Source organism: Arvicanthis niloticus, chromosome 15, assembly GCF_011762505.2.
Source record: "Arvicanthis niloticus isolate mArvNil1 chromosome 15, mArvNil1.pat.X, whole genome shotgun sequence".
Classification (NCBI taxonomy): Eukaryota; Metazoa; Chordata; class Mammalia; order Rodentia; family Muridae; genus Arvicanthis; species Arvicanthis niloticus.
This window is the reverse complement of record NC_047672.1, coordinates 9,240,333-9,267,009: the sequence shown is the minus strand read 5'-3', so window position 1 is coordinate 9,267,009 and position 26,677 is coordinate 9,240,333. Positions and strand designations below refer to the sequence as shown.

The following is a 26,677-nucleotide window of genomic DNA, read 5'->3' as shown; positions in this document are numbered from 1 at the left end:
TTGGCTGGGTCCTCAAATCTAGTCCCTTAATTCAGTGACTCCAGAAGTCCTCCAGCACCCTTTGTTCCTGTTTTTAATTAGTGTATATTAACTGTATAAAATAATAGGCTTCATTATGTCCAGTGTTTAATTTTATAATAATCATGTGGTTGTGTGTGTGTGTGTGTGTGTGTGTGTATTGCATGATGAGGAAGGCACATGTCACAGCACACATCACCACACCCAGCCCTCCAATATCCCTTTTACAAAGCCCTTCTGTGATTAGCCTGGCAGAGCCGTTTCCTGGAGGCCTGGGTTTAGGACCCTTGCTCCTCTAGGAGATGTTACTTCGAAGCCTCTGTTTCCAGTGTGTAGCATGAGGATAACCCCAAGTCTCCATTTCTAGGCATGGGAAGTAACTTGGAAAGACAGGTGCACAGGGGCTCAGTGTACTGGAGGGGACACACGGGCTCTAAGGTGATTCTGCCATGGAGTCGAGTGTGTGACCCTGCCTGAGTCCCTTTCCTTTGGCCATTGTTGGCCATGGCACCTGGTGATACACTCTGCATGAGACTACTGACAGCACTGATATGCTCTCTGACACCTGTTGCCACATGTTCCCATACCTCATCCCCACCTTAGTGCCCTGGTGCTCTCCTGGACTGTTGCTACCCAGACAGCTGCTTCTTGGATGCCTCTGCTCAGAGGTCCCCTTAATGCTTCCAAGCCAGTATATCCCCCTATTTTCTGCAATTCCTGGTCCCTTGCCATTTCCTCTTCCTCTTTGTTAATTACAGCATTCAAGGCCACTTACATGGAAACCCTCCTCTGCTCCTAAAGCGTCTTCTCCATCAAAGGGCTGTCAGCGTTCCTATCGCTCTTCCCCTGACCGAGGGGACCTCAACTTAGTTCCCCTTTGCTCCCAATCTTGCTCAAGCTCCCTCCTACAGCTAAAACAAAGCCCCTTGCAGTGCTGTGAAACTTCAGTCCTCCATGCCCCTCTCTGGTCTTACTACCTTTTGTCCTATTATATTCCATATAATAACAACACTCCATAGTGCCCAGCCACTAAGCACACCCCATTCACAAGCGTCCTAGGGCTCTCTGGCCTGAAACACCTTCACCTACCTATCCTATATCCACCTGCTGACCCAAACCTGCCTCATAAGTGCAGCCGAGAGGGCTGAGTCCTCACCACCCCTGCAGACTTGGAGGCTTGAGTCTTCTCAGGCCCTCCCTGCAAACTGAACTGTTGTCTCTCCTGGATATAGCGCAGCCCTGAGGCTGCTGCACCAGGGTCCTGGCTTCCTGCCTGGTCTGGTGCACAAGAGTTGTGCTCCACCCCTGGGCTCTGCAACCAGGGTCTGAAAACTGTGGGTCTTTAGGGAGCCACAGGAGTGGAATTGTGGGTACGAGGCTCTCCTGGTGACTCTGGCACCTGGCAGTGATTAGCACGTACAGGTTCTGTGCCAGGTCCTCTGTGCTCGGAGGGGTTAACAGACCACAAGCCCCTCTGCAGACACTGCCATCTCCACAGAGTGTTTCCTATCCTCAAGCGCTATCTGCTTTCTGAGAAGCCAGGGATTGGGGAGGGGACAGTGTGGCTGTGTCACCATGAGATTAGGAAACTCTTCCCTCAAGCTTCTCACCCAGTGCATTTCTCTGTTTAAAGAAGGAGCCCACTAGGAAAAAAAAAAAAAAAAAAAAAAAAAAAAAAAAAAAAAAAAAAAAAAAAAAAAAAGGCCAGCGGTGCTGGGCTGGCCCGAGGTAGGAGGAGTATCTATCAGGTATTTCCATTGCTGCCAGGAGCCCTATTCCAGCCAGGGCTGACCAACTGCACCCCCCACCCCCCAGCTCCAGGGATCTCTCTGAGCCAGCACCCCACCCCCAGCTCAGTGTTCCTCAGGAGCGAAGGTACAGACAGCACGTTGGTCCAAATGAAGAAAATTGTTCATTAGATACCAAGGGCTAATTGTTCATTAGATACCAAGGGCTAATCGCCACCACGTTTATCAACCTCAGTGGAGTCCTGACCCTTTTTTCAGCTTCTCATCTGATTTGATAGGAGGGGTCTGGTATGCGATGTCCCTGCCTCTCCTTCTTCCCATAACCCCCCTGATTTTCCTGAAGCAGGGCAGTTAACGCTCAGTACTCTTCTGTCTACTGCAAGTGCTAAGGGGAGCCTCAATACAGAACAGTTGCTGCGGCTGGCACATAGTAGGGGTTCATCAATTGGTTATATGATGCCGCGCTGAGCCCTGCTGCGGAAGAGAGAGTCAGGACCTAGCCTGGGCAGGTGGGGTTCCAGGCTGGTTGGAGGGAACAGGGTAAGAGCTCCCTCTGAGCTTCCTCAGGCCCAGTCATCCCCCTTGGCCCTGCAAGCCCCTTAGCCTCGGTGCCTCTAAATTAGGTACCTGATCTCCATTGCCCACCTTCACAGAGGTCACACCGTAAAAATACAAGGTCATTAGTTACTCCTGGGAGGGAACTTGAAGGCATTTCTTGCATACCTCCTGGGCCGGGGTCCTCACTACCTCTCAATGAGATCTGTTTTAACCATGCTTAGCAGGCGCTTCTCGGGTGATGTGGAAAAACCTTCATCAGTGGCTCCTCTATCTCCATAGATTTTTCTTTGTATTAGGAGCATCCAGTATTAGCCTTTTCAGAGCAGGCTGCTCCTCGAGCCCAGGGAGCATAGCCTGGCCCCACTGCAAGCACTGTGGCCTCGCTTTAAGTGCCTACAAGGAGGAGGTCTCCTTGCCTTCAGAGAGCTGGGACATGCACGTGCATGTGCTGATGGAAGAGATAGATCACAATTCAGACACTACTGCTAGGATGTCAGGGCTGTAGACAAAGAGCTTGCCACAGAATCTCATCGGGGCCATATTAGCATGTAGGGCTGGACAGGTGAGGGTGTCCAGTGGGTGAGCCATTGCTACCCACAACCTCAGAGTTTAGTGCTGACTCGAATACCCTGGCTTCCATTTGTGCTAACATGTGCATGTTGACACAAACCCCAGATTGAATGCCCCTCCATGCCACCCCCTGCTTCTCTCTTCTTTTCCCTGTAGTATGTAGCTCTCAGGGGGTTCTCCAGGAGGAAGGAAGCTACAGGCTGTTTTTCCTGGGAAGTGGAGGTGTGGACCTCATCCAAAACCACAAGTTGCCTGAGGTTGAACAGAGGTGATGCTGCCCAGGGCTCCAGACTCACCAGCTCAGTGAGCAAGTCTTCCCAGGGGTTAGGGGAAAAGATGATACCCTAACTCCTCCTCTGGCTTCCTGGAGTCTAGGCTCAGTATGTTCCCCAAAATAGGAGCTCATCTCGTTTCCTTCTCCCCTCGTGATTTCTCATCTCCAGTAGTAGGGTCTGATCCCCTTAGTCACAACGTGGATACGGGATTGGGGCTTTAACATCTATATGCTTTGTCGCCTTAGAGATGGGAGAGGATTGTATGAACAGAAATGAAGCCCGAATGAACGCACATCAGGCACTTAAACAATGTAGAGGAAGCTTGCTCCTAAGGGGACGACGCATTTCCTACTCTCTTGCTCAGCTCTTACCAAACGTAACATGAGAACTCTGGTCAAACCATCGCCTAACCTGGGTTAAAAGCACCATAGAGTTAGGGGCAGAAGGTGGGCCCCCGCATTTACAGAGTCCCCGAAGTAAGTGCTTCAGGGTACAGAGGCCCTCGGCAGGTGTCCGATTCAAGCCCTTCCCTCCTCCTGAACCGCCTTTCTGAGAGGCTAGCGTGCGACAAGCGAGGGGCACTCACGGGTCGTGTTGTACTTGATGCCATTGAAGTATTCCGGGCAAGGTCTCTCTACTAGGGCTCCGGGCGCGCTCTGGGGCCAGCAGGTCCCAATCTGGTCCAAGGTCGTGTTGCAGTAGGAGTAGGAACCTGGAGACAGGAGGGAGAACAGAAAGGCTCAGAGGGGTGGCCGGTGGCCGGGGCGTCACTCAGACCTGCGCTAGGAGACCGCTGCGGAGCAAGCCCACGTGCGGCTAGTTCTTTCGCCTCTTGCCTACCTTCGGGGTTCAGGGGCGCTCCCCAGCCGTCCAGGAGCAGCTCTTCGGCCAGCGCCAGGCTGCAGTTGGTCTCCAGCAGGCTGAGGAGCAGCGCCGCGTCCATTGCGCCCCGGAGCCGCGCGCGGAGGGAGTGGGAGTGCGCGCCCCGCGTGGCTGCGAGGGAGCGGGCGCGACGCGGAGCGGCCAGAGAGTGCAGCGTCCAGCTTCCTCCCCGCCCGCCCACCCCGGCCAGCAGGGCAGCTTCGGGGAGCTGCTATCGATCGCACCCAGCACCTTGGCTAAGAGAAGCCGATGGGCTCAAGGCGCTGAGGGGCCGCCCGCTCGACCACGACCAATAGCAGAGGCGGGGGCGGGGCTCTGTCTCCAGCCCCGTCGGGCCCGCGGCCCTCCGTACCCTCTCGACCCAACAGGTCCCTAGAATGGCCGTGGAGTTGGCGATCCACGGGTCTGGGGTGGCCGAATAGCCCCTCCGAGGACCGAGAGTCTCAGGCCACGGGGCTGCAGGAGATCTACACCACCCTCCTATACCCATCGCCAGCCAAAGTTGGTCTGCTCTTGACCCAGAAATTTATTCTTCTAAAGGAGGACATTAGAGATGGATAGGGGCAACTAGTCAGCCCGGCAGCAGATTTGTGCCCTGGGGAGGGAAATGGGTTGAAGGGGTCCCGGAAGGTTGCAGAGAGGTAACCAGAGAGGGTCTAACAGAGATGGAGAAAAATATAGACTAGGTAGATGGCTCTCAGCAGGGGCCAGGAACCTGTGACAACACCAGGTTTCACACTGGCAGATTTGCCACCAGCAGAGAGATGAGGATATCTAGGAAGAAGTTAATTAAAATTATCTGGAAGACTTGAAGGTTTTGGTGTCCTGGGCACCAGATAGAGTGAGAGACGAAGACGGGTCTTTCTCCTGGTTTATGCAGGGCCATCTGAGGAAGGGAGAAAAGCCAGTGTTTTCCACCAGCAGGAATGGAGGAGTGAGCACCCCTGTAGAGATTCTGCTCCCATCCCCCACCCCGTGATGGGATCCCTCGGGATTAGTCGAATAGACCTCACTGTCTCAGAGCCCTCAGAGTGAGCCTATAACTCCATGCCTGGGAAATGGATGGGCCTAGATTGAGGAACCTGCCTGGGTGTGTCTTTCTCTCTGTCTGGATTCTGCTTTGCCTCTCCTCTCGGCCATGTTCCCTGAGGCAAGGGACTTCCTGGGTTTTCTCCATCAGTGGCATGTTTTCTGAGTTCCTTCACAGTCCAGAACATCTATAGATATGGTGTAAGAGGCTCTAGAACCAGTCCCGTCCCCCTTCACTCTCCATTGGGGACCAGGTGCTAGTGAAGGCCAAAGTCATCCTAAAGAGGCCAGTGCTCCAGGTGGAGAAAGGCAGAGAACAGGCCCTTGTCTTTGTGCCATCTTCCTAGCCTCCATATTAATGGTGCTGTCACTCCCAAGCAGAGTGAGTGAGTTCCTGAGAGAGTGAGTGAGCAGTAAGACCAGGTTGAGCCCTGGACTCTCCAGAATCTGCCAACTGGCAGGGAGACATGCAGAGCTACCAGATAGGTCTGTCCTCTGCCTCCTGGATGGACGGACAGTTAGGGCCCTGGTCCAATTCTTGACAGAGCCTTAGGTCAGACCATGACTGGCTGGGTCGCTCCTCACAGGGATGCAATCTCCTTCACTAGCAAAGGATGGGCCCTTCATATACTGTCATAGCACAGAGAAGAAGGAAACCAAGTCAAACTCAAAGGGTGACTTTATTCCTGACCAGAGCCCGGGCTCAGGAGACACACACCATAGAAAGGAGGTGGTGAGCCTTTGTGACCTTCCCCTTCACATGGAGATTTCTACAGAATAGGGATTGGTCTGGGTGACTTGCTGGCTTAACAGTTTCCTCTGGAAAGTGATCCATTCAGTGTCAGGACCAAAGGCTACTGTGCACCTTAAATATATGAATATCTAATATCTCTAGGATCCCAGGGTGTGGCAGCATTTCTTCATAATCTCATATTTACGGGCACAACTGGTACACGATTTAGGATGTTACATAGGGAAGCCAACGGGCTTCATAGTTCACTTCAATGCTGGCAGATGGGTAAATGAACACTTTCCTTAGATTAGATCCGGCTCTATAAGAACAAAGTGGAGGCTGTTTGTTTAGTAAAGAAGAGGTGGGTGGACGTAGGTTTCTGGGGCTTCCAGTCAGTCCTATCACAGACCCAAGCTAGGCATGAAAGGACAAATATTTGAAAAATATGTGGATTCCAGGAACACTGGAGAGTAGGTTCAGGGGAGTGTGTCAGGTGCCAGGGAGTGTTCTGTCGTGAGGAACCGGGGGTGAGAAATGTGTTTCTGCTACTCAGTGTCTCAAGTCTCGGGCCGCCACTGATACAGCTATGGTGATGATGAATAGTGCCAGACCAGCTTAGACACATCCACCACACAGTCCCATCCAAGTCAGTAAATAGGCCCACAGAGGACCACAGAGAGTCTACTGTCAGAGTGCTGCGCTTAGTCAAAACTACACACGCTCTCATTCACGCCCCCACCACAAGAGTGCCAAGTGGGCAACAAGGTTTATAGCCATTGCTTCTGTGAGAGGCTGTCCTCCATAACACTGTGAAGACAGGAAGTCTATTTAGGGGATGGCTAAGGACAAGCAGTGAGATCTTCTTTTTGAAGTTATAGTGAGGTGTGGTGCATCTCTCTCAAACCATGACACCGAGGAATGCTCCAAGCCATGTCTCTCCCAACTCTGTCTAAGAACAGAGGAGGTGACATGGTGTCCTGATGCCTAACAATGGACCAGGAAAGGGCTGTAGTGATAATCCCTCCCCACACATGTACTGTACAGATGGGCAGGAGGATATGCAGAGGAGGAAGAGCCAGTCCCCAGCCCCACCTGCCAGCTGTACTCATCTCTGCAGTGCCTCAGCTGGCCTCCCATGTCCTTCACAGGGAAGATGAGAAGACTTTACGATTGTGATCATGTCATCTTACTTCCATGATTAGCTCTGCATAGCCTCCAGGGTGGAGCCAGTGTCTTTGGCACTGTAAAGAAGACACTTGGTGAACCCCGCCCCCATCCCCACTCTTGCTGGCTGAGCCCCCTGGGCATCGGCCATGCCCTGCCCACCATTTAGAATGCCCTGCAGCTCTGCAGCCTCTTTTCTCTCCCTGCCAGCCTGCAGCTGTGGTCTTACCTCTTCAGCCTCTACTGCTCCAGATGCTTCCCTATTTATAGGGGCTGCTCTAGGTCTCACCAAAGCTCTACCAACCTGGACTTAGCCAACTCTTCCTACCTGAGGCTCCAGGGGTGGGCAAACCTGTTCACTAACTTCCCCCAGAGTCTCCAACACGCATCAGAATGTTTCAGAGGTGGGATCCATCACATGGGGAAAGCAAAACAACAACAAAAAAGCCTAAAAAACCAAGTAAGTTCCTTTGTCTTAGGGCTGAGGAAAACCCAGGGTTCTGTCTCCCTGGCCAGACTCCCTGCCCCTCTAACTAATAGAAGTATACCTCTCTGTGAGAGCACCCATGATTGTCTTTGTGTATGAGCATCCATGCATCCTGGACTGGAAAGTACTTAAGAAATTCCTTGGATGCCTTTAGACCCTTATATTGTCTATGAATAGAATAAGTAATATACCTCCCAATAACTCCCTAGCAGTTTTCAAATATATGTAAGTGCATGCGTGATGAATAAAAAGGGAATATTCCATTAAAGGCTTGCTGGAAGTTATAATTGCTCTCCTGACTATGTGGATGTTTGCATTTATTTGGACCATAGGGGCATACAGCACAGCTTGGGCATAGTCTTTGATTTAGGGTCCCTTGTCTTCATCAGCCCATATATACGCGGCCTAACTTTATTTTATGGTCTTTTCTTTAGTGAAGGCTTTTGTACAGCAGTGACCATAATGAGCTGGCCACCCAATCTGGAGCAGATATTACCAGTCATGCCCATATTTATCCATGACCACCTTCCCAGAGGAAGCACCATCTTGAATGTTGCATTTGTCACTCCTCCTCTCTTTCCCCCCCCCCGCCCCCGTGGAAAATTCTCTGAATGTTGTTGAACGTGTTTCGCTTCATTTTGCACCTTTTAGTCACTCGGCATTCTCTTAGCTAGTGGACATGAGATAAAAGACTGCCTCCGAGTGGGGACTACAGAAGCAATTTCTGCCACCCAGCAGGCACCCAAACAGTTCCCATGTCCACCCCAGGGCCGTGGCTAATGAGGGATGCTGTGTCCTCATAGTGGCTGCTAGGCAGCATCACCAGTGACACCGTGGATGAATATTTAATGACACAAGGAAACGTTCACTCTCGATTATTAGAGAGAAGCACAGGTTAGAAAGCTGTGGCCACAATCGCAGCTCGCTTCTGGTGAAAACAAAACAAAATGAAAAGCCAAAGGACCTCAAAATCAAAATAAGCAAGGTGAGGCTGTGTGGACGATGAACTTCTAAGGGACACGAGGCCGCGCCAAAACTGCTGCGCTGTGAGACACTGACCTCTTATCTTAGGAGTCAAAAGGATTTGTCAACCAAACTTTGTATAAATAGTTCGGGTGCATTTTGTCAGCAGACAGAGGCCTTAAATATTAGGCAGGGAGGGCTGGTGTCCAAGAGGAGGGCCTTCTCCCTCAACTCAGGTTGGGGGTGGGGCATCTATGCCACCTTTTAAAACAGAGAGCTGGGCAGGGAGTTCAGGGAGAGGCCAGGGTGTCTTTGAGCAGCAGTGTTTCCTCCAATGACAAAGTACAGGAAGGGATGGCACTCCTCTGGTCCCATCTATGTCTGTTAGGCATGGCCCGTGCTGTCTGTCCCCTCTGCCAAAGTGTGCCTCTTAGATAGAGAGACTTAAAGCCTAACTCTAATGAATGAAGAAACAGGGACACAGACTGAGTGCTGCCCCTCCAAATTCTCACGCTGTAATCCACAGTCCCAATACCTCAAAATGTGGTCTTAATTGAGTCTGGAGTCTTTACAGAGGTGATTCAAATAATATGAATGTAATTTTGCCAATAGGTCCCCAGTCCATACGAGAGAGGCCTTTCTAAGAGGAGGAGGTGGGACAGATCCTCTCAGAGGGAAGACCTGAGGACAGGAAAGGCCAGAGAGAGGCTTTGGAGTAAGCAACCCGAGCCAACCCGAGCCAACCCGAGCATACTCGAGCCAGCCCGAGCCAACCTGAGCCAACCCGAGCAAGCCCGAGCCATGCCCTTCCGGACTCCAGAACAGGGAGAAGAAGAGTCTGAATCCATCAAGTCACCCATGTCTAGCGCTTTGTCACAGTAGTCTAGGGAACTTATATAGACAGGTATCTTGCCCAAAGCCCCACAGCTGCTACATGGAGGAGCTGGGACAAGATTGGTCTGTGACTCTTGAGAGCTGAGTTCTGGACAGCAGCACAGCGGAGGTGCAGGCAGTGGGATTTAACTCCTTTATGCCTTCCTGGCTGCTGTTTCACAGTATCATACTGGGGTGATGCCTGTAGCCACGGCAACCAAAGATGTTTTTACACCTTCTGCTAGTCTTGCCTTTTGACTGAGTTTGAAAGCAGAAGGGTCATCCTCTCACTGGGCTCCTGAACACACCAGTCTAGCCGATTTTTTTTTCAGGTATCCAGGAAGGGGCAGCGAACAAGAAGAGGCTGTCTGCCCAAATTCTTGTCACTGATCAAAAGCCCACGGTTCTAATGGAGAAGGACCCCAGTGAAGAGACCAGGGCTTTGCGGTGTGCTATCCTACTGTGCTCCTTTGTTCAAGCTTCACGGGGGAGGGGGGGAGGGGAGTGCGCTCAGGTCTCAGGACGGATGGGTTGGGAGTGAGCAAGCATGCATACCTGAAAAATTGCGAGTTGTGGTCCTGTGGCAGTGCTGCTCCAATAGTGTCCACAGGGGCTGGTCCTGGGGTGCCTGGCCTGGTTGGGCCACCTATGGGAGCAGAGGCGAGGTTACTGTCCAGGCACCCAGTTATGTCTCATTTCTTACTTCTATTACCTTTCCTGCAGAGAGAAGGGCAGCTCAACAGGGAGATACTCAAGCCCCCTTGGAAAGCAGTGCTCCTGCCTCGCCTGGAGCCCCACAAGGGCTGTAGAAGTGGTCGAGGAAGGGACACCCTTGAGGCGGTAGTCTACTCCTTCCCTCAGTCCCCAAAGGTGCTTTTTTCCCCACTGGATGGAATACACCAACCGAGCGCCCTGCCCTCTATCACTAAAGATCCCAGCAAATGTTTACAGATGGCCTTCTGTGTGTTAGGTCCCCTGGCAACTTTAAGTGTCCCAGGCAAGGTGGATGTATCCTAAGCATATGGAGAGAGCAGAGGGGGGAAAGGCAGGCTGCAGCTTTCCCGTCCCTGATAAATTGTAGAGACATAAAGGTTGCTACACGGGAGAGGTCTTGGAGGGCTTCCTGTAAGAGGAGGAGTTGTATGATGACGAAAGAATGAGTGGATAAGAGAGAAAGGACCACTGACCCAGCTCAGACACTCACTAAGGAGAAGATGTGACAGTGGAAATCCAACCCCAAAAGGCAAAGCCATCTTAGGACCCCATCTTTCAGGAAAGTCTTCAGAGTGATTGCTGGGCATAGTGGATAAAACAGATGTGAGGATGTCTGCCCTGGGTGGGGGCATTTTCTGGAGTAGTGGCATGGAAAAGAACATGATGAAATGGGTTTTGACATGTGAGTAAGAGTCTGCTTAGCTGATAAGGGTCCCTGCCTAAGTGGGGATCACAGCATCTGCAAAGGCAGAAGAAGTAGAGAAAAATGACATAAGGCTGGATTAGAGCAAAGCCCTTAAAAATCCTAATCCTGCCTACAGCTCCTCCCAAGACCATGCTTTTCTTACTCTGCAAGTAGCATGCATGTGTACACTGGTGTGTATGTGTGCACGTGCGCCTGTGTGCATGCATGTGTGCATGCATGCGTGCGTGTGTGTGCATGTGTGTGTGTTTGTGTGTACACCCACATGCATGCATGCGTGCGTGCTTGCTTGTGTGCTTTGGGGTTCCTCTCAGCCCTGTCACTTTGGATTCTGAGACTGCAGAAGGCATTGCTCCCTTAACAGGCAGGTGTCTTTCTCTTGCTTGTCAGGGTTTCTTTCCCGGACAGCTGGGTCCATTTGCCCCAGGATGTCCCCACAGGCTGAAGCCCTCAAACATCACATTCAGTCTGTTTTCTGGGCTGGATCTGGAGGCTGAAAACTCAGTCTCCCCATGCTGGCTGGGAGCTGCTGATTAATAATCCTGTCACTCAGATGTTGAGCTTGTGCCCATGTCACTTACACTGGAACTTCGCTGGCAGCCTTGGGTGCTCAGGAACGTTTGTGTATGCATGTGCATGCACAAATGCATATACTCCAAGGGGCATCCTGAGCTGTCCGGATGCTTTATGATTCCAAGATATAAGGAGCCAGGGGTTCTGGGCACAGGCTCTGGACACTGCTGGGAGCTCTTTTACACCAGCCTCCTAGATGTCGCAAAGACCCTGCTTGCTCAGGAGAAGGACTGCTCACCAAGTGGCTAGGGAAGCTTTCAGGTCAGACCTTCTGCTGCTTAGTCATCACTTGTCTTCATGGACACTGGGCTCTTGAAGACATAACCTCTGCATCCCTCTCTAGGCTCAGCCTTCAATACTGCATGATGAATACATGGCCTCTCGTCAAAGGCAGTCAAGGCTAAGGGACCCCAAGACTTAGAGCCAAGTCCTAAAGGGAGATGAGTGGGAAAGCAGCAGAGTGGGCAAGGAAGGGGTGCACAGCCCCTTTGTCATCCCATTGGAGTGTGTGTGTGTGTGTGTGTGTGTGTGTGTGTGTGTGAGAGAGAGAGAGAGAGAGAGAGAGAGAGAGAGAGAGAGAGAGAGAGAGAGAGAGGTGGGTCAGCTAGCAAGTTCTTCCTGGAGGGACAGGCTTCCAGAGAACCCCTGACCACAGAGACAGTGGAAGCCCAGGGGCTTGCACCATTGCTAGCCGGATTGTGCACCTCAGATGCCATCTACACTTCTCAGAGACCCCACCATAATATTTGTGAGCCCAGATGTCTCCTCCTTGACCTTGGTGACTTGCTGCCATGGAGGGGGGCAATGTTCTCAGGACACGGGTGATGTGGATGCCTGGGCCCAGGCTGTGCCAGCTCTAGCTGAGCAAAGCCATTGCCAGGGATGCACAGTGCTCAGTACAGGGGAGCATTGCTCCATTTTGGCCAGGAAGAGCTGGTCAGAGTGGGCTTTGGAATCTTCAGATACCCTGTCTCTGTCTCTCCAAACCCCTCTTTCCATGGGACCCAAAAGTTGGCATAGCCAAGAATTTTCTTTTACTCCACCCACCCACCCACTCACCCAGGCTCTACCTGATTACAATGGACTCAGTTCAAGCTCACGGCATGCCCTTTGGGTACCTATTTTGAGCAGAATCCCTGGTGTCCATTAAGACGTTGAGTAGGTAGGGAAAGGGCAGCATTGTGAGTAGTATGTGTGGAGACTCAGACAGCTCTGCATTCAGCCTTCTAGGGGACATGTTTCTATACATCGTGGCCTTGGCAAAGCTACTGAACCTCTTGGAGGCCAGTCTTCTCATCTCTTCAGTGGACACTGAGCTTTTGCAGACATGACCTACATGCTCAGCCTTTAGTAGTGCATAATGAATAGTTGTCCTGTCTTGTCAAGGCATTTAAGGCTCTAGGAAGCATGAACTAAGAGTCGAATTCAAAGAGGGAGATGAGTAGGGACGTATCAGGGTGAACAGTAAGAAGAGAAGTGACCCCAGGAAGAAAATGAACAAAGGCTCAAGGCAGCCAGCAAAACCTGGTTTGGGGACATTTTGGGGGGAATGGGAAGACCCTGGTGAGAGGAGCACACAGGCTAGCAAAACCTGGTTTGGGGGGGCTGTTGAGAGGGTGTGAGGCAGTAGGAGATAGACACTTTCTTGTGTGATGCTTGCTATGAGCTGGGCACAGCTCTAAAGTGAGACCAGAAGACAGCTCATTTACTCCCTGCCACAGCTTCTGAGAGAGCTGTGGATAACCTCACTTCACGGGAGCCAAGGCCACACAGCAGGTAAGAGCCCAGGGCAAGATTCCAGCCCAGAGAATCTGATGAGCTATGCATGTGACTGACTGGTCTCCTTACACATAAAAGGCTGGTCCTAGATAAGCATGTGGTAAGATCTATAGAGGCCAGTAGGACACCAGCCCAAGGGTGACACTCAGAAGCCCCTCACATGCCACATAAGAGCAGAGTGGATGGTGGGGAGACCTCACAGAGATCTGGGTCACAGGAGGCAGGTGCAGCCTGCAGGTCAGAGGTCCAAGCAAGGAAATGGGAAATGTACATTGTGATGTTGGGATATAGAACCGAGTCTCTGTTTGGGCTTGGTCCCTGGTCTACTGACATGGAGCTCCTGAAACCCTTGCTATCTTCAGAGTGGCAGATGTGTCCTTTCTTTCTAATGAGGTAGCTCTCGGAGCTCCCAGAGTCATGGTGAGGAGCATGGAACTTTCAGATGTGTTCCCAGGTAGAAATGGGTGGGGACTGTGTGGTGGTGGTGTGAATGAGAGTGGTCCCTATAGGCTCATGTATCTGAACGCTTAGCTGCCAGGAATGGGACCCTTTGACATGATTCAAATATGCGTCCTTGTTGGAAGAAGTGTGTCACTGGGGGTGAGCTTTGAGGTTTCAAAAGCATGTACTAGGCCAGTTCTCAGCCTGTGGATCAGGATGGAGCTCTCAGTTACAGCTCCAGTGTAATGCTCCCTGACATGATGATAATGGGCTAACCCTCTGAAACTGTAAGCAAGCCCCCAATGAAATGTTTTCTTTTTATAAGAGTTGTCTTGGTTGACGGTGTCTCTTCACAGCAACAGAGCACCGACTAAGACAGATTGCCTTAGTAACCTCTGTGCTAATGGTCTGTCTTGTCTGTGGGATGCAGTCTCCATGACACATTGAGAGACTTGTAGTTTGGCTGTGAAGCCAGGGACCCCACCGTACCCCACCTCATCTCACTCAGCACCTTCCTTCATCTGTGTCCTCTCTCTTCCATGTCAGCTGGTATCTCGACTGGATGTTTCCTTGAGGTCTTGAGCTCTTCTCATTTAGTGCTGGACTCCAAGGAGGGTCAGGGGGTCTGGGTTCCCCACAAGATGAAGCCTGGGAGCCTGGGTAGAGTCAACTGTTCCCCGAGAGGCCCAGCTAAGCCCTCACTGAGGGCTACATGCCCCTTCCATAGAGGCAGTGTGGAACTGCAGAAGTCCAGATGGACTCCAGGGAACTAGAGACACGTGTAATGTGCAGAAAACAGCCTTTGTTTTCTTTGGCTATCACCCTATCTTCTGACTGGACAGCTTTGGCTTCTACACTACCCTTGGATAGCCTGGGTTCAGACAGCTGTCCTCATCCTCACCCCTGCCACAGGAGTTCCACTGCAGGTCAGGGTACACTTATGTGTCCACAGTTCCTGACCATGGCTTGGGACATAGCAAGTACTCAACAAATGTTTGCTGACTGAGTGATTGGATGGATGGATGGATGGATGGATGGATGGAGAGCGCTGATACCCTGGCTAGGTAAGGTCAATGCCACCCCACCCAGTTCTTGGAACTCCAGCTCTGAATTTTCACTGTTCCTCAGATTATCTTTGCTTTGATGTTCCCTAAGAGGTTAGCCAGGGTGGAGCCCATTTCCTGTCTCTAGCCCCCAGAATGTTCCCTTATTGAAGAAGGCAGAGGAAGCCCTGGCAGGGAAGGAAATAGAAGGCCAGAGCCAAGGCTCCAGCTGTTCTTCCTCTCGAGCTTGGGCCCTATCCAAACAGAGCTTGTGCCCTAGGGTTCAGTCAGGCACATAGGTGCCACCTCACAGGAGCCAGGGGGTCTGGCTGGACCTACTCCTCCTCTTGCGTCTGGTGACAAGTTCTCTCTAAATTTAGGCCTCTGCCTAAGCCTGGCAGATTTATGGACCTTGAGTCTTAGGCTGGACCAGGAACCAGCCCCTCCCTGCCTCTTCTCTCTGCTGTCCAAGGTCAGGAAAGGAACCAGGGAGGGAGAGCTCCTCCCACTATCTGCCTTATTCAGTGTGTCCATTTACCCTGCTCAGAGAGGTGGTCAGGGAAGAGAAGAAGAAAAGGAGGGAGGAGGAAAGGAGGGGGTGGGGGAGGGCAGAGTGGGAAGGGTTAGGAAGGGGAGAAGAGAATAATAAGGATCAGGGGAGAAGACAGGGTAGGGGACAAATGACAGAGAAGTGAGGAGGAAGAAGAAGTGAAAGCGGAGATGTGGAGAAGAAGGAAAGGGGCCGTAAGAGAAGCCAATCTGGGTCCCACTGGGATTCAGGGGTGGGGACAGTGATGGAGCTATTCCTCCTGAGAATGACTACTGGACAGGACAGGCTGCTCTCCAGAGCATGGGGGCCAGCAACCTTAATGGGAGACTCTCAGTGCTCAAATATAGCTTACAGGATGTGGCACCTCATTTGAGCACCCCAAGACATCAGAGGCCTCTGGTAGGCTTCTCACTCCTGTAGCTGTGTTCCCGTGGGCTCTTCGGTGAACCCTTCTTCCTAAGATGCCTTGATGTCTCCTTTCAAGTCCCAAAACTACCTCAGTAACCCCCACACACACACCCCGGGGGGATCTCTCTGGCCTCCTCACTCTGCTCTTTTCTCTGAGAGCTGGCAAGTTTTTTTTTTTTCTTCCATCCTGTCTCTCTTTTCCACCTGGGCTACAGCCCAGAAGTGGTGGTTGGAGGGAAGAGTTGCCTGCTTCTGTGGGGAGGAGCTGGCCAGCAGGAGACCTTAGCATAGGTCACTTGGTCTAAAAGCATTCTCTGCATTAGTCAACTCATCTAGTGTCCACTCAGCCCAGTGGTGGTCACCCTCTGACGGACAGCAACTGTCTGAATGTTCTAAAATTAGCCTGACATTAAAATCAAGATTTTGTTAAGGTAACTGGTTTTTTTAGAGGGCCTTGCTCTTCACCAGAGCAGTGGCCATGAACCCTGACCTCTCCTCCTCTCCTCAACTGACAGATGGAGATGGGAGGTTCTAAGGTCTGGGTTTCTTGTGTTGTCTTGAAGCTTCAAGCAGGGAATCATGTGGCACCTTGCTGGAGCCCTCCCTACATTCGATGCCCAGGCCAGATACACAGAAAACCAAACAAAGTCAGGATGTGGAGCAGGCCATCCTCCGGACTCTGTAGATCTAAGATGCCATCTGCAGAAGTTAGAATTCTGAATAGTCATACTAAACAAACTGGTTCCAATCAGATGAAGTAAATGAGGAGGCTGCTGAGCCGAGCCATCACTCTGAAGCAGCAAATTCAGGACATCCGAGTTCTGCGGAACTCAGTAGGCAGCGTCCCGCAAATTGCTTCAGAAAAAAAAAAAAATACTTAAACACTGGCAAAATGGCAAAGCCAAAGAGACTAAATTAGCTGATTAGGTTAGAAAACACTCTGAATGGAGTTAAATTTTTGGTAGAAAGGCATTAGATGGCAGAGCTTCTGGGAAATGGCTCTGGGTATACTGCATTCTTGGCAAGGGGTAGTGTGTATGTGTGTGGGGGGGGGCGGTATGCAGAAGGGTGGCATTAAAGGCCAGGAACTCAATTTTGGGACAGGATGGAGTAGATCTTGTAAAGTCCAGTTTTCTACAGCTGTTTGAAGACAGCCAGACTTCTCCATGTCTCCTCTCTTTGCTGGACCTTCTCTGGATGAAAATCAGCAAGGGGCTGTAGGACGTTGTCCTGAGACCTCAAGAGACAGCTTCTTCATCCTGAGGAGAGGGGCTGGAACTGGCTGGGAGAGACTGAACTCCTGAAGCCTTCCCAGAGGTGCAGCTGACTAGAGGAAAGGCAGGTGAAGTGTTTTCATTTGACATGCTTGCTTGCAGGACGACAAGTGTTGTAGATTTGGGAATTTTCCCAGAATTTGGAATATTTACATGGATTGCACTGGCTGAAGTGAAGGGAACATCCATAATGCCAAAATTTGAAATCCAAAATGGAAGATTTAGAAAGCTAAGGAACTAGGAGTATGCCATCTAGTGTGCTCACCCTGTCTGGACCACTAGTCTGGGAAAACAGCACAAGACCTGGCATGCAGGGTGCACTGTTTCTCCGAGGTCCTCAGAGGCCCTCGAAGTCCTAGTTCAAAGTCTGGCTACACACTCCAGGCTCTGGAGGAGTGGGCTGGAGAAGGAATATTCTCCTATCCTGACCTCTATCCTGGAAACCAGCCCCAGCTCCCTTCCAGTTTAGAGGTCTCCCCATGTGCTCAGGGTGCAGATCTCCACAGGCAAGGCCTCTAGTCCTGGCCTCTGATGGCCTCTCCCAGCCCTCCTTTCATACACTGATCTGCCTCCTCCCACCAGAATCCTTCACTTCCTGCTGGGGTCTCTCACACCTTTTTATCTCTTTCTTCGGACCCAATTTACAAAGGTTATAAACACATGCTATTTCTTTGCTATTCTTCCTGCCAGGGCCCTTTCTGCCTGAGGATCCAAGGCTGACACCCAGGGTGGGCTTGCACAGCTGTGTCCTTACTCTCTGTGTTAAGTCCCCTTTGGATAAATGAGAGGGCGGTGAGCCACCATGCTCCTGCTGCTTTTCCTCCACACTGCTGCCTGGCTCTCGACTTCTCATTTCCCTGGGGGCTGAAATCTCAGAATAGTTGGCCAAGCACCCAGAAATCAATCCTATTACCAAGAAGCCCAGGGCGATGAAGGTTGGGCTTGGGGGTCAGAAAGACCAAGGTGTATTTACTCTCCAGTTGCTGATACGTTGAGGTGATTTTGGGCAAGGTACTAATTTCTGTCTCAAGCTGGGGACCTTAGAGAAGGCAGAGATGGTCCTGGGCTGGTCCTGAAGGACTTTGAGTCTCATGGCCCATACCTCAGTCTGGTACCCACCTCCTGGTCCTAGCCAGGCCTCAGAGAGGACAGGGTCTTTGTGTCCTCACCCCTGGCACCTACAACTAGAATTTTCTCCATGCAAGCAGCATGCCTCAAGGCTTGACATGTGTCATCTCAGTTCTTCTTCAAGACGATCCTGTTGAGGGAGTATCTTTCTTTTCCTGATGACATAACTGAGGCTGGGTAAGTTTGAGGAGCCTGTCCAAGCTGGCAAAAACCATCATGCCTCAGATAGCAGACGTTCACTGCATGTCTGGAATGACTGTCTAATGTGAGTCCTGGCACATCTGGGGACACTGAGGTTTAAGACGCTATCCCTGAGGTTACTCCAGGGCTCTGTCTCTTGGGATGATTTCAATGTAGTTTTTTTTTTTTTTCATGAAAAGTGTGGTCTTAGGAAGGTAACCTTGCTTTCTGGGCCTCAGTTTCCCCACATGTAAAATGAAAAGACAGTTGGTAGTTGATTGCTTCCACACTTGTTCTTTTGGGGGCCACCCTCTTCCTCAGATATTCATTCTCTCTCTCTCTCTCTCTCTCCTTCCTGCCACCCTCCATACCAGCTCCTCAGATAGACTGCTGCTGGTGAGGACCAGTAGAGGCAGCTTTTCTCCTGGCTTTCTCTGCTCATGGCTCATTTGATACTGGGGTTTAGTAGAGGTGGGGATAGGCAGTGGTGGGTGAGGGAAACTCTCTCCTGATCTGTTGGAAAGGGTGTCCAAGAGAGCTGTGGTGGAAGGAGTTGTGGGTGGGGGGGAGGGGAGACTTAACAGCAGAGAATGTCTAGAGAATTGTGAGAACATGGATACCCATGGAGGACAGAGAATTGTGAGAACATGGATACCCGTGGAGGACAGGTTCTGCACAGGATTGTGTCACCTCAGAGCCCGTGCTTGTCCTCACAGGACTTCCTCTCTTATGATGTTAGTCTCCTTGCTTCTTTTCCTGTCCCCTCTAGGTATGAGACTCTGTCTCATTTTCAGAGACATAGATCCCTGGTGCTACTCGGCCACCAAGTCATGAGACTCCCCTCCTTCTCTCTATCATAAAGCTGGGAGCTCCTGTTCTGACGCCCCAGCAAACCCACTCAGCCACTTACCTGAAGCAGTGGGAGCAGAGAAAATAGGCAGAGGAGAAGCTGTGCACTGGGAAGCGAGCTTGGGGTCTCCATGGGACACCAGACCCTGCTGCTCGGGATGGGGACCAGAAGTGGCTGCTTCCAACGGAGGTCTGTCGGGCCCCTCCCCCAGGCCTGTCCTACCCAGCCCGACCTACCAGCCAAGGTAAAACCCTGGGCACCAGGGCATTCTTCCCCCGCCTCCCCCAGGGTAGCAGTGACACCACCCCACAGTCGGCCGCCTCCCGGTTATTTATAGCTGGCTTTGGGCAGCAACTTCTGCAGGCGGCCAGGGGACAAACTCCAGTTCCCAGAGCAGGGCTTAATGTGTACGATCTTCCCGCCAGCCTTGTTGCAGCTGTAGCTCCTCAGAGCCAGGAGCCACTAATAGAGAGGCAGAATGGACCCGAGGATTCATGGGGGTTGGCTGAGACCACCCGGACCAAGACTCCCCACTTGTTTGAAAGGTCTCAGTTACCCAAGTCAGTCTCCAAACCGGCCCACAAGCCTAGAGGAGCATGGAGATCTGCATGTTGGTGTAGCATGCATGGGAGAGGCCTGGACAAAGGGGATGTGGGTGTGATCCAATCATGTACAACTTTTCTGTACATTTGAAATGATATCAAAACAACAACAAGAAAAGCAAAACAGTAAGAACACGTGGGAGAGGGAACTCCAGGGGACTTGAACCAGGTGGGGCTGGGCATCTCTGCTCTCAGTGGTGACACGTGCAGATCTTGGGAGCACACAGGCATTGCTCCAGCGACAAGCGGGCCTATTGTGCAGGGGTTAAAAGCTTAAGCAGTGGTTGTCCCCTGGCTTTGAGGGGAAGGCATTCTAGGAATGTGATTAAGAGGTAGAGGCTTTTCCTGGAGATACAGCCATACAGTAGAGGCTCCGGAGAACTCAGAAGCTCCATTCCCTTAGGTCTTTCTGCCCAGAAGAATATGTCCAGCCTTCTGGGGCCTCTTCTCCATCTCTCTGGGCAACTTTCTCCCCTGCTCCTGCTGCCCTGCCTCTCTTTGTCTCTGTCTCTTTCTCTGCAATCTCAGGGCCTCAGTGGGAACTTCCAAGGCTCACCAATTGGAACTGTTCTCTGATTTCCCTGCCTGGATGAGTGTGGCCTTCTCCTCCTGTCTCCCCTTCACCTTTCCCTCCTTTTTGGCACAAAACTTGGCCCCATGGTTGGTGTGGTGGTGTTAACAGGTTTGGCCCCCATAGATTCATGAGTTTAAATGCTTGGCCTATGCGGAGTGGCACTGTGAGGAGGTGCGGCTTTGTTAGAGAAAGCATGTTAGAGGACACTGTGGAGGACGGGTTTTGAGGTCTAAAATGCTCAAGCTACACCCAGTGTGAAACAAATCCTGTCTCCTCCTGGCTACCTTCAGATCACACCCTACTGTGTTTCCCACCACAATGATAATGAGCTGAGCTTCTGAAACCATAAGCTGGCCCCAATTAAATGTTTTCCTTTATAAGAGTTGCCCTGGTCATGATATCTCTTCACAGCCGTATAACCCTAGATAAGACAGTTGGTACAAGGGAATCTTCAAGGGAAAAGCTGAGGAAGAACTGCCCGGATTTCCTGTTCATCTTGGAGATGACAGTGGGTAGGGGAGGGAACTTCTTTCCTAAGTCCTAGGCAGGGGAGTGGCTTTACTGGACTCAGGCAAATGGTCCTGACCAGAGAGGGCTCTTGTAGGAGAAGTGCTCAACAGTATTTGGAATTGTAGGCTCCAAGAGAGTTGACTGGACCAGCAGGAGAGTGTGCAGTTTTGTTGAGTCCACTTTGTGGAGCATGCCTGGTGCCTATCTCACAGTGTGCACCAAGGTCAAAGTAGGTGTCTTCAGGACAAACATTACAGGCTGCAAGGAAAGGGAAGGAAGGGCAACAGACGGGGAGGGAAGAGGAAAGAAGGGGAGTGGTATGTAGAGAAGGGGTGAGCAAGAAAAGAAAAGAGATGAAGGGAGGAGGTTGTAGGGACTCTGGGAAGCTCCTGTGGTGAGTTTGGGACTTTCTGGGTCAGGTGTTGCAGGCACACTTTGAAGGGTTTTGGACAATGGAAAAGGGAAGACCTCCAGTCATTTGGAGGATTCAAGTTGAGCAGTAGGCAGGAGCTGGGCCAGGACAGAATGGCTAGAGCGTGGCCAGAGTCTAGCTGAGGTATGGACGGTGTGGGCCCAGAGAGTGGGAGACAGGCTGGTGTTGATACTCAATACACTTTCCATCCTGACAGGTTTGCCTGGGTTGCCTGGCCGCCATGATACAATGCCATCTGCAGGGCGGTCCTGAGGGCTGGGGAATCTGAGGTGTGGTTGCCACCGCTGTCAGACTCAGTGAGGGAATTCTTGATTTGTAGATGACGGCCTTCTAATATCTTCTCATGGTCTGCTCTTCTAAGAGTAAGAGTCTTCTCTGGGGGCCACATCCCTACAACGTCATCTAACCTGAAACCCTCCCCACACCCCTGCAAAGATCTCACTTCAAAAATGTTTGGAGTAGGGCCAAACCATGAATGTGGGGAGAGGGACATACACATTCAACTGTTAGACGTTCTAGTGTATGGCTTTCCTGCGTTTCCAAATACACATCCATACCCTTTTTGAAGAACCACATTCAAAAAGCTAGATTTCCCCTTTTAACAACAAAACAAAACAAAACAAAACAGGAAAACAGATTGAATGCCTAAGCGTCCAGCAGTTTGTCCTTCCAGCCTCCAGGGCAGCCCTAGCGTCACTGACTAACAAGACCCCCTTTGTCTGGGGGTGTCATTGATTCTCCAGAGCTCCCTAAGTGACCAGGCTGGAGATTTGTCTATGGTTTTTCTGTTGGCTGTCCTGCATATATTTTCTCTCTGTCTCTCTCTCTGTCTCTCTCTCTGTCTCTCTCTCTCTCTGTCTCTCTGTCTCTCTCTCTCTTTCCCTCCCTCCCCCTCTCTCTTTCTCTCCCTCTCTCTCTTTCATCCTTTTGAGGTTATAATACAATTATATTTTCCCCTTTCTCCTTCTTCCCTCTGAACCTGATCACACACCTCATCTTTATCTCCTTCAAAATCATGGCCTCTTTCCCATTAATTGTTGTTACACACACACACACACACACACACACACACACACACACACACTACACATCCTTAAAAATGTAAGCACAACCTGTATAATGTTATTTTTTTAACTTTTTATTCTTTGTGAATTTCACATCATGTACCCCATCTCTGCTCTTCTCTTTCTCCTCTCATATCTACCCTTTGTCCTTGCAACCTTCCCCCAAAATAAAGCATACACACACACACACACACACACACACACACCAAAGCATAGAAGACATCTCATGGAAGTTGTAGTGTGTCACAGTGTGTCTCACAGTATACCTCTCTGTCCACACATCTTCACTTGCAAATGTTCATTGCAGTGAGTCATTGGTCTGGATCAAGATCTCTGGCTTCTGTGACCTCACCAGGACTCCTCCAGGTTATCCTGTTGTTGTCCTGTGTCATAGAGAACCTTTCTGAAGGTTCACAGATGATACAGATTTTGCGGTAGGCCAACTCGGAGTCCTGGAGCTGGGCCTGAGTACTAGCTGAGCTGCTCAGCATGTCAGCCCTTTATCAACACCACCAGGGTAAGCTCATGCCACCATCAGCATAAGGCAAAGTCAGATCTCCTGCTCTCACATCTTTAGGGCTGGCTTTCTCGAGTACTGCAGGTGTGGGAGCGCGTAGGAGGGAACATCTCCCTCACATCCATACCACCTCACAGCAGCCCAGTGGCAGGTTCCAGGACAGCCAAGTTTATGAATGACTCAGAGTCCCGCTAATTAACACATTCAGGAATTCCATAAAAGTACTAAACTGAAAGCTGTATAGTATATGCATATGCAGAGGACTTGGTGCAGAACCCCTGTAGGCCCTCTGATTGCTGCTGCAGTCTCTATGAGTCCATATAAGCGTTGATAATTTATTTCAACAGACCTTGTTTTCCTGGTGTCCCCTGTATCCTCTGTTTCCCCCATTCCTTCTTCCTCCTCTTCTATGGGGGTTTCCTGACCTCTGAGGGGAGGGTTTTGACAGAGACATCTCCTTTAAAGTTGTGTGTTCTAAGATCTCTCTGTATAATGTACTGTTATAGGTCTCTGAATTTGTTCCTATCTGCTGTAAGACAAGGCTTCTTTCCTCAGAGGTCTTAAGTTTTCCTTGTCTCAGAGGTATTCTACTTGAGGCTACTGTGACTGGCCACCCCTCTTATCTGCCTTTCTTGGGAGCACCCCCTTTACATACCACTGCACAGGAATGCTTGTTTCTGATCTGGGGAATGGTTCTAGGGAGCTTATGTGTTCAGAGAGCAGAGAGGTCTGGGTTTGACCTTTGTAGAATGTGCTAAAATGAAGCAAGTCACAGCTCTAGCAAGCAAACAACCATGCACCTTCAAGGTTCTCCTGACTAGTCTTAGCCGCATTTTCTCAACTTTCTTCCTAAAGTAAAGCAACAAAAATGACTAGACTAAGGAAGGAGGGGTAGACTGAGGTCTGTGCTCTAGGGAGAAAATGTTAGAGTAGGGACTGAAGTCGCATGGAAGGTACAAGGAGGGGTAGACGGGGATATGCCCATGCTCAGTGCACATGAGTGAGTGGTGATTTTCACTAGCCCTCATTTTAAAGGAAGACTTCTTGATACACAGTAGCTTGCATTGGGAGAGCTTGGTGAACCAGGGAGAAGCACTACACTGTGCTCATCATGGTGGACACAAGTTTGGGAGAGGTCAGCAGAGGAAGGAAGTAGGAGGCTGGCCTCCATATTGTTTTGTCCCAGAATGATGCTTTTCTGGAAGTTCTCCATTACAACTCCTTTCTTGAGATTATTCTTATAAAGATCCTGCTGTCGTTTGACTGTACCCCCATCCCAACTTCATGTGTGGAGTTTGGTGCTGAAGGTGGCAGTATGGAGACTGGGAGGTGATCGGGTCAGAAAGGTGTAAGCTAACCCATGAGTGGATTTGTGGCATGGGATTCCTGGTCAGAGGTGGCTTCATGATTATGAACTGCCTGACTCTCATGTGATGCTGTCTGCCATTTAATGGAGCATCAGGAAGACCTCACCAGATGCCACTGCCAGGCTCCGGGACTTCCCTGACTGTGGAACTGTTAGTAAAATAAACTTCCATCCCTCATCAATTACCCACACTCAGGTTTTCTGTTATAGCAATAGAGAGTGGACAAAGACAGGGCCTTTTTTTTTGTTTTTCTTTTCTTCTTTGTCTTCTTTCTTTTCCTCTTTTTCCTCTTCTTCATTTTTTTCTCCTCATCTTTTTCTCTTCCTCCTCTTTCCCCTCCTCCTCCTCTTCTTCCTCCTATTTCCCCTCCTCCTCCTCCTCTTCCTCTTCCTCTTCCTCTTCCTCTTCCTCTTCCTCCTCCTCCTCCTCCTCAAGACTGAGCTTTTCCACATAAACAACTAAGGCTGGCCTCAATATCACAGTCCTCCTGCCTTACTTAGCCTTCCAAGCACTGTCTGGTTGTATGCTATGCCCAGCTTAGACAATTATTTCTTTGCTTTTCTCCTGTGATATTTTAACACCACAGATACACTATGTATCTGACATGCAGTTGGTTTTTGGAGAGGGCATGGCCATTATAAATTCTAAGGGTGTCCCACCTCCCAAGAACCTGTGCTCCTCATTGGGAATGCATATTCTTTTCCAGCCATGCCATCTGACTGGCAGAGGGCTTGCTGTGGTCCTCTCAGCACTGACTGGCTAGGATCAACGAGATGGCTTTACTCCACCACCCACTATTGGTGAGTAGGGGGCTGGACAGCTGATCTGAATTAACCTGATGAGATCCTGCCTTGAGACTCCAAAGAGAGTGCATCCCCCCAACCCCCACACATAAACAGAACCAGGGGCCGTGTTGCTCAGTCAGTTCATCAGTGTGGCTCTCCACACTTAGGGGAGTAGAGAAGATAGTGAGAGGGCCATGTGGCTTTCAATCCTCTGGTTTCCTGCTTCACCCCCAGTGAGGGAGCTTTCCAATGAGTTCTCCTGAATCTAGGGGTAGTTTTGTATATGTTTTAGCTGCTTATCCCCCAGGGATTTCTGAGCAATGCAGAGCAATGCTTTAAGAATTCAGCATAAATGGCTCCCAGGAAGATCTTAAGATACACTGTCCCCAGGCCTTAGAACCTGCACTTTTAGGGTATCGTAGGTTTTCTGTTAAGAAGATAGGGACATGGTTAGGTCATTGTATGTGACTATGAAAGAAAAAGATGGCTTTGAAAACGGGGGGGTGGGGGTGGCTTCAGGACTTTGGATTGCACATGTCTTGGAGCAGGGGGTGGACTGGGGGACAGTATTCCAGACATCTCCTTGGCTGCAGGGTGGCCTTGGGTTGAAGGTAGAGCCTGAAGTGAAGGAGGGAGAATGGGCTGGTTGGCACCTCTGGCAAGACATCAGACAAAGAACCTGAGTCACAGAGAAGGAGTCCTCCTCACCTTGCCCCCGCCTGCTGCCAGGAGGCATGCACAGCTCTGTGAAGTGGTTATGCTAGTGGGAGTCACACAGATTTAACCTCACATGCAGGTGTTTTGTTGTGAGATATCAGACATAATTCTATAGCATTGATGACAGAATGGGCACTGGTTTTGCTCATCTTTAGTTTTTTCTCCAAAGATTCTACAGAATATTACCCTCTCTTTCCCCAGACTCTGGATCAGGAACACTGGCTCTAAACATGAGTTATGGTGCAATTCTGCCAACATCTGTCTTGAAGATTAACCAATCACTGTCTTTGATTAACAGCAATCGATTCAGCCTTGGCAGAGGGTTTTTATTTTATTTGTATGTATGTATGTATGTATTTATTTATTTATTTATTTTTACCAGCTCACAAAGAAGCCTTGGACTTCAGGCCTGGGAATAGCTGCAGGTCTTGTGTTTTCTGGACTGGTTTGTACTCTGGTCCTGGAATGGTACTTAAGCCTGGCTCCAGTTGTCATGTTTGTGGTTTCACAGTTGTCCCCTTGTCCCATGTGTAGGCTCCTCCCAGGAGCAGTGCCCAAAGGCAGGGCTTGGCAGAAGCCTGTGAAAGGGATCCCAAGGGCAGTGCAGGGCAGGTCACTACTGGCCCCTGGAAGGAGGTGACCTGTCCAGGGCTTCCAGGATCCTCTTTATAGGGCCTGCTTCTGCCCCTGCTCCACTGGTTGTTGTGACCCTGGGATGCTCAGCTTGTTCCTTCCCCCTTTCTACACCTGCCTCTTTACCTCTACAGTAATCAAGGAATATGTCTTGGAGGGTACCAAGAGGAGCAAGGAGGAACCTGTGCTAAGAAATGTGCAGGAATATAGTTATTTATGGTCATGTGTTACTTCATGATGGGAGCATACTCAGAGATGTGTGACAAGGTGACTTTATTGTTGTGCTAACCTGACAAAGTACCCTAAATTGGCGACAGTGCCAGTAGGGATGCACTGGTACGTGGTTCCTACTTGACTAGAACATTAATACGTGTGCAGGGCTATCCCTTCTTTTCTTTTCACAACAGTAAACCCTAGAAATTACTATGCTCAAGACCACATACGAGGTATGGCCGTGGGTGCCTAGAACACAGCATGTCCTTAGCACGTGTTTTCTGAGTATTGAATGCATAGGAGTCTCAAGGCAAGAAGA

General features: G+C 50.5%; 1 protein-coding gene across 5 annotated transcripts in view; it reads right to left on the bottom strand.

The window, feature by feature from the left end:
- Positions 1 to 19,206, bottom strand: part of Crhr2 (corticotropin releasing hormone receptor 2) — a 47,929-nt gene extending 28,723 nt beyond the window's left edge. For 2 of the 5 annotated variants that reach the window (XR_013104007.1, XM_034519101.2), the window contains exons 1-3: positions 19,004 to 19,205; positions 9,856 to 9,946; positions 3,756 to 3,881 (exon numbers count right to left, since the gene is read on the bottom strand). Coding sequence is in view for 4 of the 5 variants with exons in the window: in XM_034519101.2 (XP_034374992.1) it covers positions 3,756 to 3,881; positions 9,856 to 9,946; positions 19,004 to 19,075 (289 nt within the window). In the remaining variant the exon portion in view is untranslated. Of the gene's footprint in view, positions 1 to 3,755; positions 3,882 to 4,009; positions 4,127 to 9,855; positions 9,947 to 19,003 lie in introns of those variants that run through there. The other 3 variants (XM_034519103.2, XM_034519104.2, XM_034519102.2) reach the window with 2 other exon arrangements.
- Positions 19,207 to 26,677: the final 7,471 nt, after the last annotated feature.